At 40.2% G+C, this 16,753-nt stretch overlaps 1 protein-coding gene across 6 annotated transcripts in view; it reads left to right on the forward strand.

Annotated features, from left to right (window-relative positions):
- AFF2 (AF4/FMR2 family member 2) overlaps window positions 1-16,753 on the forward strand; it is a 501,797-nt gene that overhangs the window by 469,139 nt on the left and 15,905 nt on the right. For all 6 annotated transcript variants that reach the window (XM_017513842.2, XM_017513841.2, XM_017513843.2 and 3 more), the window contains 6 exons: window positions 130-419; window positions 970-1,033; window positions 4,727-4,863; window positions 9,188-9,259; window positions 9,612-9,705; window positions 11,933-11,985. In XM_017513842.2, coding sequence (XP_017369331.1) covers window positions 130-419; window positions 970-1,033; window positions 4,727-4,863; window positions 9,188-9,259; window positions 9,612-9,705; window positions 11,933-11,985 — 710 coding nt within the window. The remainder of the gene's footprint in view (window positions 1-129; window positions 420-969; window positions 1,034-4,726; window positions 4,864-9,187; window positions 9,260-9,611; window positions 9,706-11,932; window positions 11,986-16,753) is intronic.

Below are 16,753 nucleotides of genomic sequence, written 5' to 3' on the forward strand. Positions count from 1 at the left end.
TCCTTTTCTTAATCTTTTTTTTTTTTTTTTTTGCCTTTTTTCTTAACGTGCTTGACATTCAAAGCATTTATGAAAAGATGTTTTGAAAAGCTGGAACTAATGGAAACTATTTGTCCTCCTTTTTCCCAGGAAGGAGAAACTCCAAAAAAGGCAGCCTCTGCCACCGTCACTGTCACCAACACTGCTATTGCCACTGCCACTGTCACTACTACTGCCATTGTCACCACCACTGTCACAGCTACTGCCACCGCCACGGCCACCACCACAACTACTACCACTACCATTTCCACCGTCACCTCTACCATCACTACTGGCCTCATGGATAGCAGTCACCTGGAGATGACGTCCTGGGCAGCTCTGCCCCTTCTTTCCAGCAGCAGCACTAATGTCCGGAGACCCAAGCTCACATTTGATGACTCGTACGTTGTTCCTGATTATCGTGGACAGTTTGGAGTAGTGAATGGGGGTGGGGGCGGCATGGCTTTTCTAGTGCTATGTATATGTCTCCCTAAATAAGACCTCAGCATCAGCTCCTATACCCTTAAAAGTATACCCCTCTCCCTGCTGCATACACTGTCCCCACCAAGAAATGTTTTGGGCCCATTTTAATCATGCAGCATTGTTACTGTTCCAAAGCAGGTGCAAATGCAGATTGTTTTATCCTTTCCTATCCATGTCCTCACATATAACCAACACATGATTTATAGCCAGGTTTTGTTTGATCTATTTGGACAACTGTAATGGTTGGGGTTGGAGGATGTAGTTATTTATCCTAATGGGCCATTATGTACTTCAGATTTCATTTATAGTATTAATTCAAGGTTGGCTATGATATGAATGGCAGCATTAGTCTGCCTTTTTCAAGGCATTATATGGGAATAAATTTATAGCAGAAAAGGTTTGATGATTCAGTCTTTTAATGAAAAGATGAAGCACTTGTTTCTGAAAGACCTCGTTTTGTTTATTTAGGGTTCACAATGCTGATTATTACATGCAAGAGGCTAAGAAGCTGAAGCACAAAGCTGATGCACTGGTAGGTTTCCTTTTTTTCATCGCTTTGTTTCCACTAAGGATTTATGTTTCAAAAGAAAACAAAGAAAGCAGTTTTCCAAACAGGTTTTCGGTAGCACAGCCCAAACCTGCCTGGCAACACATTGCTGCCCTGGCATAGGGAGGTTGGAACTGGTGAATTACTTAGCTCTGTAATTCCCAAAGTTCTCAGGGCTGTGTTAGCTTGTCATTTGTTTTCCCACTGTTCTTCCCCTTACCCCAACTTCAGAGGCTAATGTCATATCTTTCAAGTGAATTTGAAATGACTTCTAAAACTTCCCTGGAAAGGATGCTCTCTTTGGGTCCAGTAAACCAGAACTCACGTGGGAATGGGAGAGTCTATATGTCCTCAAAAATTGGCTTTGGGAAAACTAGGCCTGAGGAAAAAGTCAGCTCCTTGCTGCATTGATGACATGTTTTCAGAGTGAGCCCCACAGTTAAGCTGGGACCCCAAGCAGAGAAAAGAAATGCTGTCATCTGGATTTCTCAAGATACTTTGCCCAGCTGTCTCCAAGGGTTTGGGCCACCTCGATCAATGATATGCTCAATATTTTGAGTTGTTTGATTTGATTGAGGCTCCTAATAGTGGGTCTCAACCACACATCACATTGGAAGCTTTAGAATAACTCTGATGCCTAGCCCATACCCCAGACCAATGAAATCAGAATTTCTGGGACTGGGACCCAGGAATGAGTATTAAAGCTCCCCAGGAGATTCCCAAGTGCAGCTATTTGAGAACCACTGTCCTAGGGAGTGCCTAATCCAGGCTTCTCACCTTGACTAAACCCCATTGGGTTAAAAAAAATAGCATCCTCAAACGTTGCATTGTGTCCAGCTAGGACTTAGTTGTCCCAGTAGTGTTTAATATTGGGAATACTGTGATGAAATACCATGACTACTGTGTGGCCAACATCAACTGTCCATGGTTCTTACATCTGTCTTTTCTCTGCTTTCTGTCATTTCCCCCCTGGGTCACAAATTGCTTAGCGTCTGCAGCTAACCTTTCTGTGGTGTAAATTGTTCCTTAGAAACAATTTTCCCCTGCTCCTGCAAACAAAAGTGACAAGGCAGTCTGGGTGCTAGCTCCATTGGAGATGCCAGGACAACTGTGCCTGTGACCATTATATGGGCGATGAGAGATTTGAAAGGTATTGGATGCCAACGCTGCTGCCTCAAAGACCGAAGGTGTTCTCTAAATGCCTTCAACTCTGTGGCACTACAGAGCACTCCAGTGCTCCTAGGGTTTTCCCTCTGTCAAAACTGGGGTTAGAGAGTATGCACATCTTCCTTTGACAAGCTGTTACATGAGCTGATGAAGACTGGGATGTACGTATGAAACCACGTAGATGAAATGCTTGAAGAACTGAGAATGCTCAGTGCCATAAACATATAGACATATGATTATTAACTAACATCACTCTACATTCCAAGGTTGTGTTTATATGTATGTCTTCCAAGAGATCACATTTGGCCTAATCCATTTAGAGGATGCACTCTCAGTTCGGGAGATACTGCCCATATGGGGGCAAAAATTGGTTTCAGAGAGGGGATGAAAAGGTCTTAGTTATTGCAATGGGGTGTTACCCTCCAAAGGGCCACAGGGCATAAAGAGAGGATAAGTATATTTTTTGTATTAAAATTTCATTGGAGGTACATGAAAAATTACAGTGATCCCTCTGTATCCATAGAGGATTGGTTCCAGGACCCCCTCAAATACCAAACTCCTCAGATGCTCAAGTCTCTGATAAAAAATGGCCATTTGCATATAACCTGTTCACATCCTCTAATATGCATTAAATCATCTTTAGGTTACTTATAGTATCTAGTAGAATGTAATGCTATGTTAAGAGTTGTTATACTGTATTGTTTAGGGAATAATGACAAGAAAAAGTCTGTATGTGGTCAGTGCAGATGCAGCCATTCATTTTTTTCTGAATATTTTTGATTTAAGGTTGGTTAAATCCATGGATGCAGAACCCCAGATACACAGGGCTGACTGTATCTTAAAATTTCCTTAGTTGGGGCGGGTGGTATTGAAAAAAAGGTTGAGAAACACTTAGAGGAATGATATTTTTGCTAGGCTTATGCCTATATTAGCCTGGGAAGCACCCTTGTAGTTTAAGCCACTCATTTTATGGATAGGGAAATAAGCCCAGGGGTGGGGCATAACTTGGCTATTAATTGTCACTATGGCCATGTAATTTTTTGTCTGGATATCAGCTACTCCTAGGGAAAAAGGGGTTTAGGCTAGGTGATCTTTCCAGATCTTTCCAGCTATAGGCTTATGAATGAAAAGCCACTTTCAGAAATCAGGATCTAAGATGAATTTCCAAATGCGAAAGCCAGTGGAGCCAGATGACCTAAGGAAATTATCTTGCAAGGCAAAAGAGAAAGGACCTAGTTTGCATATATGTACACAGGGCTTCATGAAGTCAATTTGAATTTGATTGAAACTGGTATTTCTCCACAGTAGCTTACAGAAAGAAACCGACAGAATTCCTGCAGTTCGTAAAAGCTAAAGAACATTTATTGTAAAAAGTCATTTAGAATATTCTGCAGGACCTATAACTAATCATTTTATAGTTGTACTTAATCCTTTGCTAGAGACATCCACTCTGCCATTTAGAGAATTGAAACTTTCACAGTTGCATAGAAAATATTTTGATAAAAGGTATATGAGAAAATTAAAATAGCTAAATCTGCATTATATTCGTTCTTTTACATAAAATGCCATATTAGTGGAATTCTTACATCCTGCTATCAAAAATTGAAAATGTTAAATCCTGTTATAAAATACTCACTATAAAAGTGTCATATATAATATTCATTACACATAAAAAAGAAATCAGTATGTCTAAGTCAGTTTAATTGTGACCATTATCAGGGCTAAAATCTTGGCAATAAAATTTTGCTAAACTAAAACATTTAGTGGTACTATATTCTTTGGCTTTTTGACACATTATTTCAAACCATCATTTACAATAAAAGTGATGTGATTATTGTCAACAGTCATACTACAGCTTCCCGCTTTTCATGACAATATCATCAATTTGTTAATCCTCTCCTGAGGGTGAGGTTGATGTGCTCACGAAGAGTTCTAAAGCAAAAATGTATGTGTTCATTGTCCATGAAGCTTATAAAAAGCAGCCCTTAGTTGCAACTACTGTCTATAGGACACTACAATGACCAGACAGTTAGTAAATTTAGTGAATAGAAACTACTTGAGGCAATGATTTTTATTCAGGTCCACCAAAAAAATAATGATAACAGCAACAACAGTGCCACAAACCACATATGATACCCTGCCTGCGTTTTTCTCCTCTCAACTAGCCTTGGTGTCATGATGACAGAACAATTAGCCAGTAACTTCATTGTTAATACCAATTCATATGTTGTCTTCTAGATCTGGGTTTCTTAGCCTGGGCACTGCTGACATTTTGGGCCAGCTCATTCTCCATTGTGGGAGCTGTTTTGGGCATAGCAGGAAGTTTAGAAGCATTTCTGGCCCCTGTTCACCAGATGTCCCTTCTCCCCAGGGGTGACAACTAAAAGTGTCTCCAGACATTCCAAATGTTCCCTGTGGGAAGGGGGCAAAACTACCCCCCAGTTGCAAACCACTCTTTTATATGAAGGAGAAAACAGAGTATCATCTTCACGAGTCATCTTCCTGTTTCAGTTCGAGAAATTTGGCAAAGCTGTGAATTACGCTGACGCCGCCCTCTCCTTCACTGAATGTGGCAATGCCATGGAACGCGACCCTCTGGAAGCAAAGTCGCCATACACCATGTACTCTGAGACTGTGGAGCTCCTCAGGTGAATGGCCTTTCTGCAATCATCTTCCTACACTGATTTCAGCTAGAATTAGAAACTGTGTTTTAGAATATATATCATTTTTTCTTATTAATAATTTGTCCAAGGCATCTTCTTAGAAGTCATCATAATTAGTTCTTGCCATTTTATTAATATCATGAAAAATTTATAATTGATAGACACTGATTTTATAAATTATCCCCTTCAGAATTTATAATGTGAGTGTTATAATTTGCGGTATTCGTAACATTAAAATGGAAATGTAGTGGGTAGAAGTAAGTATAATCATTTTACCATTTAGTATCAACTTGTCTTTTCAAAGGTGCAGTTTTATAATTCAAAAAAATGGTGCTCTCAGGATTTCTATTACAAACCATGTTGTCTAAGAATTTTTATCTTGGTTATTAAAAACGGAGGGGGCACTGTTCCAACTCAAAGTTGGTGTTTAAGGCTGCAGGTGTGGAGTAGACTTTCCATGCATCTGGAATTAGGAAAATAGATGAGGTGGTAGTAGGGGCTGGTGGTACAGATGAGACAATGAGAATAGGAGAGGGGAAATTAACTGCACACATTATTGGTTGCATTTACATTTTAAATGAAATTTTCTGGCTGTTGATCTTGGTGGTGTAGAATTTCTGGGTTATCAAAAAATTCATAGAAGAAGAGGAATAAGAGGTAGAAGAAGAAATAATCCATTCTGATGTTATCCAGTAATTTGCAGATATTTGTACAATAATTTAATCCACCCTTGAATGGTGGATAGGCACCATCGTTCACTAGATGAACTAAATAATCACTTTTGATTGATTAAGTAAGCAGTTTTTTACCTAAAATGTCCTTATGTCCAGTCCCATCTGGCTTGATTAATCAATAATGCCAGGACTGGTTTATACTGTCTTGCTTGTGTTTGCATTAACTGTTACAAATCTGAGGATATTTGTACCTAAATCTTCAGAAAAACGTTGGACAGATTTAGTGCGTGTATTTTCCCAGTGACACATTCCAAAAGATAAAAAGAAGAGAACTATTTAAAAAAAAAAAAAAGCAACTCTCCTCACATAGAATCAGAAGTTTACTTAGAACCACAAAAGTAGGGTGATTATAGGAGCAGCTTTAGCCTTGCCTGCTGAGTCAATCAGCCAGCTTTCTCTTTGCACTGCTCTGAAATGTGGGCACCAAAAAAAGTGTGAAGCATTTCTCCTTGACTTACTTTACATACTGTGGAAGGCACCACTATCACTCTGTAGCTTTCAAGAAGAAATTGATTGCTTAGTGTCTAGTCAAAACTACCTGTGATTTTCAAAGATACACAAGATGAACATACTGGCAAAAATTGTAAGGATTCAGAATTGAGGGGAAACATTAGTGAACAAACACTGGGATAATTCATGGTCTGCATTCATTCAAAAATGCAAATTAAAACAAGGCACTTTTTAAATTAACAAGAAAATGTAACAATGTTAATACCTAGCATTAAGAACTACAGCAAAGGCTGGGCACGGTGGCTCACGCCTATAATCCCAGCACTTTGGGAGGCCGAGGCGGGTGGATCACAAGGTCAAGAGATCGAGACCATCTTGGTTAACATGGTGAAACCCCATCTCTACTAAAAATACAAAAATTAGCTGGGCATGGTGGCACACGCCTGTAGTCCCAGCTACTCGGGAGGCTGAGGCAGGAGAATTGCCTGAACCCAGGAGGCAGAGGTTGCAGTGAGCTGAGATCGTACCACTGCACTCCAGCCTGGGTAACAAGAGCGAAAGTCCGTCTCAAAAAAAAAAAAAAAAAGAACTACAGCAAAAAAAATGCCTGACAGTGAGCTAGACCTCTCCTATGCAGCTGACGGGAATAGAAATTGATTATTGTAAATTGAGGGCAATTTGGCATTGTGTAGGAAAAGCCATACAAATGAGTATTCATATCTTTTGATCCAGTACCTTAACTTGTAAAACTCTGAGTTTTCTCTCCTGATGAAAACAACTGTAAAGACTAGAACAAGTAATCAGTATGATGTTCAATTTGACATTATATATAATAGCACACAATTGGAAGCACACCAAATAATAAAAAAAAAAAGTAATTACATAGTAGGACACTCAACAGAATACTTTGCAGCCATTGAAATACAACAATGACAGAGACTATGCAGCCGCAAAAAATGTATTTATAATATGATGTTAAAATAAAATCAAGCTGGAGAATAATCTGCGCATTACAATTATGATCATGAAAAGTTTGTATATGCATCCAAATCAAACTGGAAGGGAAATGAGATCCCACCTGTAATAGGTGAGTGAGATTATGAGTGTTTTCCGTTTCTACATATTCTTTCTTATTTTCTTTTAAGAAAACACATGCTGTCTTAAAAATATAAAAGTAAAATACAAATTTTATTTTATGGCAAAAGTGCAATGTGAATCATTAAGTATTTTTCCTTAATTATTCACAAAAAAGTTATTTGGGGAAAAAGCATGATTTATGTTTTATTATATGATATTTTACTCTCATAGAAGTTTATTTCATTGAAACCTGAAAGTCAATGGAGAATTTATGGGCATTCACTTTAAAGTTACTGTTCTTAGACTTTATTTTGAGGTAATTGTAGATGCACATGCAGTTGTAAGAACTAATACAGAGAGTTTCTGTATGCCCTTCACCCAGTCTCCCCCAATGGGAACATCTTGCTTAACTATAGTACAGTATCACAGCCTGAACATTGACATTGATATACTCCACAGACATCATTCAGATTTCATCAGTTTTATTTTGTTTTGTTTCCAGCTTCACCATTTTTTGCATGTACTCATTTATGTCTTCTCAATTTTTAAATTTTTTATACTTTCTGTAAATTACATGTGTGTATAATATTTTTTAATGAGAGGAATTTCAGTTGGGACTAAAATGAGTTAAAGCAACTAGGTCTTCTGGTCCATTTAAGCAATCGAAACTCCACTATCAAGTCACTTCAAATGTGGTTGCAATTAGAGGGTGACTGTAATATAAACATAGTTTTTAGTAGTGCAATATTATGTTGAAGAGATTTTTATTACTCTCTCCCCAACAGTATGCTGGCTACAGAGAGAGAGCCCCATTTTCTTCATTCAAATAATTATAGTTGCTCTGAACTCTGGGAATCTGCAATAGAAATGTATTTGTGAAAACAAGTGGGGCATCACAATGACTTGACATTTCAGTGATCCAACTGTCAAAGAAAGTTAGATTTATTACATAATAAAAATCCCTTTGCTTAATATTGCAACAAAAGAAAGGACCCACATTAAATATACAGGTGCCTTTCCTGGAAAATGTTCACTCAACAGAACTGGAGCAATAACCAGGAAAGCAAGGTGGCTACAATGCTGAGGAGGGCAAGTCTCAGAGGGTGAGCCTAGGCTCCCTAGTGTTCTGCTGGGGAAGGCTGCTGTAACCGAGGAATCAAGCATGCCAGCTCAGGGGCTCTGCAGGCTTTCCATTGCCTTCTTATAAATGAGAACTTTCAACTTCCTTCTGGCACGCTGAACTCCATTACTTATTCTACAACAAGTACCTGTGAAACTGCATTAAAGCTCAGACAATGATTTTATGCAATGAATTGATTTTCAAGAGTCTAAATGCCCTGAATGGAATGTACTTGGCTAGAAGAAAAAAAAAAAAAAGTGGGAACTACTCAACCTTTTATCACCCCAGTGCAGAACAGTAACAATTAAGGAGAATAGAAAGACAAAATATACAGACATCATAAATTAAGGGTGCTTAGACCTTAAAATGCTGTGAAATCAACCTTCCTTCTAAAAAAACTAAACCACTTTCAATAGAAATATATTCAAAACCTGAGCCATTAGAAAAGACCTTTTAACTGTATGATTGAGGTCTTGCTGTGCTCATGTCAGACATAGTTGTATATTATTTACCTAATCTGTCATAAACTGAACTGAAACTGACATTCTTGTCCACCTCTCATTGAAAACCAATAATGTTGTTTAGCTATAGTTTTCCTAGAAACAGTATTTTATCAGCATTTAGATACACACACGCACACACACACACACACAAGCTCACAGTAATTGCACAGCATTGCCCTAAGGCTCATGATTACACTGCCTTCTCCAGAGATCAACTCTGTATTTCACATGAGTCCTCTTATGACGCTTTGATCCCCATTTTGTGTATATTTCGGGAAAGCATGCTTTCGCCCGCATGCACCAGTCAGTCTTGTTGCCCAGAGCAAATGTGGGAATAACTCATTCAGGCAATCAGAATACCAATGACTTTGGACATTTCTGAGGCATAATACAGATTCCACTTCAGCTTTTCCTTCTCTTCAAAGGTATGCGATGAGGCTGAAGAACTTTTCAAGTCCCTTGGCTTCAGATGGGGACAAAAAGCTAGCAGTACTATGGTGAGTCCTGTGGAGGCCACAAGGAAAGTGCTGAAATGTCATAGAAGGATTTGAAAACTCTAAATCAACTTAAGCTGCTTACCCCAGATCATTACTCTTGTTTTCCATTAAAGTATTAAAGGATAACTAATAGATTTCTTCAGTCGCTGACTAAACATTTACTCTCCTAATTTATACCCTTATGAAAATGGGATTTTCATGCTTGCCCCTTCTCTTTTTAGAATTTATTTACTCATGTTTCTCAATCTAACCATAGGAGAGTAACTGTAAATTGTGAATCAGCATTCTTCTTAACAGTTTATAAATTTCATTAAGCGCTGGCATTAACAGAAGACTTTCCTTATCACCACAGCTACCGATGTTTATCACTCCTCTATTTGAGGATGTTTAAGCTGAAGAAGGACCACGCTATGAAGTACTCCAGATCACTGATGGAATATTTTAAGGTAATCTTTATTTTATATAATTTATAGGTACAAGACGATAAAATCACTAATAAGACATGACATGCATGTTATCAAATGTCAAATCCTGCCAAAGGCTTAACCTCTCTCCTCCCTACTGGCCAGGGCCCTCTTACCCCTCCTTAAGGGCTCAGCAAGGAGTTTATGTCTGATTTGATTCCAGGGAGAGAAGGCATGATAGTGCAATCCCTTATTTTCCAGACTTAGCAAATGACCCTTGGCAGCCTTCTGGTTGCAGTGAGGAGTATGTCACCTTTTGTGCTGCTCCGTGATGTGGGCACAGCTTGTGGCTGTAGGTATGTCCAGTCTTTTGTTAAATGATAGGTCAGCCTAGGAATCTCTCAGAAGTGAGAGAAGTCACTGTGGCCACCCTGGCTCTGTGTGGACACCCACACCCCTAGAAGGCCTTTGGCCGTGGGGAGTCTTGGAGTGCAGTAGTTGTAATTTAAAGAACTGATTGCTTTGATCACCAAAACAAACAGGGCCATATCGTAGGGAGCTGGGGCTTTTAACTTGCAAGCACAAAAAAGATAGGCAACCACAAAATGCAATGCTAAAATTTGAGAATGAGTCCAGGTAAAAATTTCAAGCAGCAGCCTCATACTAAGCCTGGTCACTGTACCCTCTAACACTAGTCATGATTTAAAGTTAGTGAGACTCAATGTTCTTCTCTTGCGCAGGTCTAAAAAGAAAAGGACATTATTTTTTTCTTTTTTTGCCAAGTACGTGAGACTTCATGGCTAAATCACACCAGAGTAGTTGTTTGAAATGAGCGAAATTATGGCCTTACATGAAACATGCAGTGAGTTTAAGTGCATAGCTTTATGAAGACCCTGTGGCATGGTTGGGAAAAAGAGCAAGTTCCCCAGCTATTATGTGGTGTGGCCATAATCCCATACAGCTAGTATTCATGTGGGTAAAAAGGGGTCATCTACAACAGGCCCTCTTCCCTCCATATGTCTACGCTCTCAACCTCTGCTTTAGAAAGTTCTTTCTTGAACTTCAGTGGGCATCAGAATCCCCCAGAAGCCTTGTGAAACAAGAGTCCTGTGCACCAGGCCCCGGGTATCTCATTCTGTAGGTCTGAGGCAGGGCCCAAGAATTCATATTGCTAATAAGTTTCCAGGTGACACGGCTGCTGCTGTTCTGCTGATCACACTTCGAGAGACACTGCTGTAATGTTTGCCCTCTTTGGCCTGTCCTATATAGTTTGTAGGGTATTGCAAAACTCCAAACAAAAATTAAATAATTCATTTATCTAGGAGTGTTTTGAGCTTTGTTGAGGTTAAAAACTGGAATCTGCAGAATGCATCTTAGGTGTGGGTCTGCAAAGCTCCAGAGAAATATTCCATTTTCATTGTACTCCTGAAAATGCTGACTCTTTCCCTGACACTCCTTTTGCAAAGGGGGCTGGGCTGGCAGCAAAGAGGCAGAAGATGAGCATCATTGGGGCTGTAACTGCTGAGAGCAGGTCTGAGTCAGGCACAGTGCCACATGAGTTGTGGCCATCTATGCTGCTTAACCTTCAACTTTGGGAGGCCATTACAATGAGCCTGATGCCTGTCCTCTAATGGTAATGCTGAATGTCAGGTTTCCCCTCTGATCCACAAGTGCGTGGCCATGAAAATAAAAGGAGACCCATCCTTTAAACCAGCCCAGTTCCATCGGAGGAACAAAAGCCTGCTTAGCATTTGATTGCAACGCAGACCAGTCACTTTGTTAAATAAATATAGCAAATCAAGGTGATTCCTGAAAACAAACAAACAAATGAAAATGCTGCTTGGCTCTGACACATTCTTGGATTATTAGAAATTACAGCTCACTCTGCATCCCAGGGAAAAAGTTTGCAACTGGAGCTAAAGGTGAAAAGCTTACTTCTACTCCGAAGAGCTTGTTTTGCAGAATAAATTTCAGATGATGATAATTAAACCACTTCTTGGAGAACTGAGTCTGATTTCACTGGGCCTTTTAGTATATAAGATCTTTCATCAAGTGACTTTCATGGTCCTGATTGGAGCCCACTAATTATCCTAACCAGCTATTTTCATCGAGTATGCGTCGTGGTGTGCTGACGTGCACATACATCCCCGCTCTGCATCCCGAAATGCTGCAATCAATATTAATGTACTCTAAATCACACTTCCATCTGTTTCTGAATTAATAAAACACAAAATAGATGTCCTTATTTCCCTTTCTCTCTCTCTTTTAGCAAAATGCTTCAAAAGTCGCACAGATACCATCTCCATGGGTAGGCAATGGAAAGTAAGTATTTTATGAAAATTGATTTTTCATGACAATGAGTGATTCAGTAGACCCCAAATATTTTGCATTGACAACTCAGGAGTGAAGGTCAATTCTAAAACTACAGTCATTTTTGTGCATACAAAATTCTAGCCATTAAAAAGATGTGGTTCAGAGTTATTTCACTATTTGATCTTTAAGCCAAATTATAGTCATAAAAATGTTTGCTAATAAGATGGCAAGCACCATGCCATTTTAGGAGACAGGAAAAAGTTAACTCCACTGCAGTGATTTGTCAGTGATTCACTCAATAATGAAAGACCAATGAAATATTCATTCATATATGGTAAGTGCTGTTTAATAAAACCAAAGGCATAATAGTGCTGAAAATGTGAAGGCACTTGGTCAGGCAATTATCCAAGGCTTCATGATAATTTTTATATTAATACTAAAATGCCCTGACCTAAGATAGAAAAGCATCTACTATAATGCTGATTGGAGACTCAGGGAACTCACCTGTGCCTAGGCCTTATTTAGAGTTATATCTGCTTGGGACAGCTCAGTCTTCACAGCAGTGGGGTAGGGTCACCAAAATCGTCGACCTGTTGCTGAAGTTGCCCTTGGCTTACAGGGTAAGCTAAGAGGGTCCTTGCCTCTATCTGGGCTTGTGCTTTATCACTAAAATTAAGGGTTTGGACCCAGTGCCCTCCAAAGCCCACTGAAGAGATGTCTCTTATGGAGAGTGAGTTTGAATCCCAGCTCTGTCTCAGCCATGAAGTTAGATAACTTTCCTGAGCATCATTTCTCCTCTGTTTCTCAATCCCCCCTCACCAGCCCAAGCCAACGCCCCCTAGTAATGGTAAGGGGAAGTAGATGACTGTGCACATAGGCCATTTTACAACTCCAAGCTGCTTTCTCAGTTTTTCATCATTTCAAAATTGCTGATCTCTGATCAAAAGAATTTCTTCAAGAATGAAACAGTCTCTACTGCCACTTCGTAAATATCTACAAAACATACTCCAAAAGCAATGGGACAATGAACTCCACCTTGAGATCATAAAAACCTTCAGTGCAAGGGAACAGCTCCATTGAAAACTACACATTAACTCAATTATTGCATTGAAAGGAAGCACTGTTTAAAAAGTTGAATTAGGTCTTACTCTTATATTGACGAACAAAAGGGAAAGAGTGCTTCTCTCTTAAGAGAAAAAATAAGTTCAGAAAATAAAAACCCAGAGAAAGCTGTTTTCTCTGAGCACAGAGTAAAGCAAGGGCAAGGGCAGGTAAGCAGCTAGTAAAGGATCACTGGAAAAAAAAAATGCTTTTTAAAAAAAATTCTGAAACGAAAGAACTCAAACACATCCTAAGCTGTGAAGTCGCATGAAAAGCCTCCTGAAATGATTTTTTAGTAGCTTCTGCATAAAGAAAGCACATTCCCTTAGGTAGGCCACAGAGCTTTTGAGTGAGGCAACTCAAAACAGTCACTCAGGGGTTATGTCCCATTCATTCAGCAAATGCTGTGAGTGTATCTGCAGCATGAGAGGCTGGGGACAGAAGGCTGAATTTGATGTGGTCCCTGCACTCCGGAAGCACTCAGCCCAGTGGAAGGAGGTGACAGATATGAACAAGGTGCTGTGGAAGCCTAGGAGAAGGATCTGGGGCCTCCCTGCGTAGCCAGGAAGGGCTTGCTTTTTGTTTGAAAGCAAGATTATGGCCTGGTCTCTCTGTGAATGAGGGTAGTGTGCCCCTGGAGGGCCTCTCATAGCACCTTCTAGCAGCATCCTCTGACTTCAAACTCTCGGAGGCTGGCTAGCAATTGGGGAAGTCAGTTGCCCAGAAGTGGTTAAAGCCTCTGCAGGAAATTATATGGAGAAATGAGCAGAGAGTTGAGAACAGACATTCAGGAACTGCTTCCAAGGAAGCTGGGGAAAGAAAGTGCAAAGAAGCAATTGGACGAAGGAGCAGAAAAACCTGGGTTTACAGCAGGGGCCAGCAAACTTTTTCTTTAAAGCACCAGACACTACATATTTTGGGCTTTGTACCAAGAGGCAAAACCAAGGCTACTATTTAGAAAAATATGAGAGAAAACAAGATTTCACAAAATTTTTCCTGATTAGATTCAAAATATAATAATATAAATTTTGATGTACAAGTCTATTGGTAAGAAGAATGTAAATCTTTTTTATAACATTTTGCTTAATTGGGGTTCAAAGTTAGTTTTCCCTCTCAACAAATCAATTGCAAATGTTCATCTTTTGCAAACTACTCTTAGCTCACAGGCCATACAGAAATAGAAGATGGGCCAGATTTGCTGACTCTTGATAAAGGGTTCTGGAATCCAAATTGTTGAGAGTTTTAAAAGTCTGAGCAACAATTTCAAATGTCATCAAGAGTTAATAAAAAAAACAGAAGGCTGTCGTGGTACATGCCTGTAGTCCTAGCTACTAGGGAGGTTGAGGTGGGAGGATCTCTTGAGCTTGGGATGTTGAGGCTGCAGTGAGCTGTGATCCTGTCACTGTGCTCCAGACTTGTTGACAGAGCAAGACTCTTTCTGGAAAACAAGGCAACCAGGAAAGCTATAGAATTTTGGAAGAAGACCATTTGAGGCTTTCAGATGAGCTTTTTTAGTAAGCAGGTAGATGTGGAGTCTGTATGAAAAGAGCTAGTGGCCGGGCGCGGTGACTCACGCCTGTAATCCCAGCACTTTGGGAGGCCGAGGCAGGCATATCACGAAGTCAAGAGATAGAGACCATCCTGGCCAACATGGTGAAACCCCGTCTCTACTAAAAAACAAAAATTAGCTTGGCATGGTGGCACGCGGCTATAGTCCCAGCTACTCAGGAGGCTGAGGCAGGAGAATTGCTTGAACCCAGGAGGCGGAGGTTATAGTGAGTCCAGATCAAGAAAAACCTTCTCTTTAAGCTTACAGAGGGCTGTTCCTATATAAACATAGATGAGACATCTATGAACCTGGAGAGAGGAGGAAAACAAACCATTGTGGATGCAAAGATGAGGAGAGAAGTAGACACTCATATCAAGTGAAATCTTTAGTCACATGGATGGCAGGACTTTGAGGCAACACGGTGTAATGGAAAGAGAAGGAAGAGAATGGGCTTTGGAGGAAAATGGACCTGCTATCAGATCCTGGCTTTTCAGCTGTTTAGGCTCTGTGGCCCTCAGGACAGAGCTGAACTTCTCTGAGGCCAGAAGCAGTGGCAGCAGAACTTGCCCTGCAGAGTTGTGGTGAGGCTTAGACAGAATATTGGTGAAGTCCCGAACTATGCTTGGCACACAGAGAATGTGCAACAAATGATGGCTGCTGCAGCTGCTGTTAGCATGATTATTGTTGCAACTGTGACCTTTTTAAGTTAGAAAGCATGGTGATCCTGCTTCTAGAATTCCCACAATACTTGGTTAGCACCCCAGTTTTGCCACTAACCCTAGATTGCCAGAAAAGAATGTATTTTGCTCCTGTATTAGACTGTTTGCTCTTTTGCCATAAGTAGCCATTTATCCTATCATTCACCAAATATTTATTGAGTACCTACCTTGTGTGAGACACTCTGCCAGCCCCTTTGTAGACATATCCCCTATCCTTGTGTTATATATGCTGTTCCCCTTCTACCTTCCAGAGCTCTTTATGTGTAGTAGATACTAAATAAAGCATGGAAGCAAGTCATTAATTTATTCAACTGGTATTTATAGAGAACATATTATATACCAGACACTGTTCTAGATGGTGTGGTATGGCACAGAGTGAAATAGATTTAAAAAAAAAAAACTGACCTCATTGAGGTCATATTCTGTTGAAGGAGAAAGGTAACAATGAACATGTGACATACTAGGTGATGGGAAGTGTCATGGAGAAAACTGAAACAAGGAAGGCAGGCCGAAAAGGCTGTTGAGGATAGGGGAGGGAGCAAGGGTACCATGCTGAATCTTGGGTAAGGACATCAGAGAAGGATGATGGTAGAGCAAGCCATAGCAATACTGTAGGAGTTTCCTCCAAGCAGAGGGGTGGCAGCTGCCTCTGAAGCAGGAGGGAGCATGCCTGACAAGTTCAATGAACAGCATGGCAGGCGTGGCTTACAGGTGAAAGAATGGTGGGTTGGACCGAGGTGGTAGTGGCGGAAGCGGTGAGATGCGTGCGCTTGTGTGTGCATGTTCATTTGCATGTGCCATGGAAATGTGTAGAAAAGTGGAAGATCTGCAAGTAGGTACACACCAAGAGCAGGAAGGGAAACCTTAAGCAGTGATGAGAGCTAAGTCAGTGCTGGAGAGCAGACTGAAGTGAGAGAGCCTGTATCAGCCCTCTCTTAGCCACAGTCACAACTTCTTAGGCAGGTTTTCATTTTCTCATTTAATGAGCACAGTGTGGTGTGCAGACATGCCCATCAGAATATGTCAGACCTTAGAGCCGAGTGTGAGAACAGTAACAATTGAAAGCAGACACTTATCCTAGCTCTTCTTTCCTCCATCACTCAGTATTTAAAATAAATAGAGAATAGTAAGGGGAAAAGCCCCCAGTGACACTTCAGTGTGATAAAGTAAAAAGGGCTTTGCAAGATTTATGTGGTAAAGAGAGATGATTTGGTTTCTCTTGTGACTTCTGGACATGATTGGAAATCATTGAATCCAACCTTTTCTTGAAGTCAAGAAAAGTAAGACTGAACAAGGAGAAGGGATATGCTCAAGGGCACACAGCAATTCTATGGCAGGGCCAGGGCAAGAATCCAGATCTCCTGAGATTCCAGTAATTTTTTCCTGTATCGTGTGGTCTCTCTTTCTT

The sequence above is a fragment of the Cebus imitator genome, unplaced genomic scaffold, assembly GCF_001604975.1.
Source record: "Cebus imitator isolate Cc_AM_T3 unplaced genomic scaffold, Cebus_imitator-1.0 Scaffold505, whole genome shotgun sequence".
NCBI lineage: Eukaryota > Metazoa > Chordata > Mammalia > Primates > Cebidae > Cebus > Cebus imitator.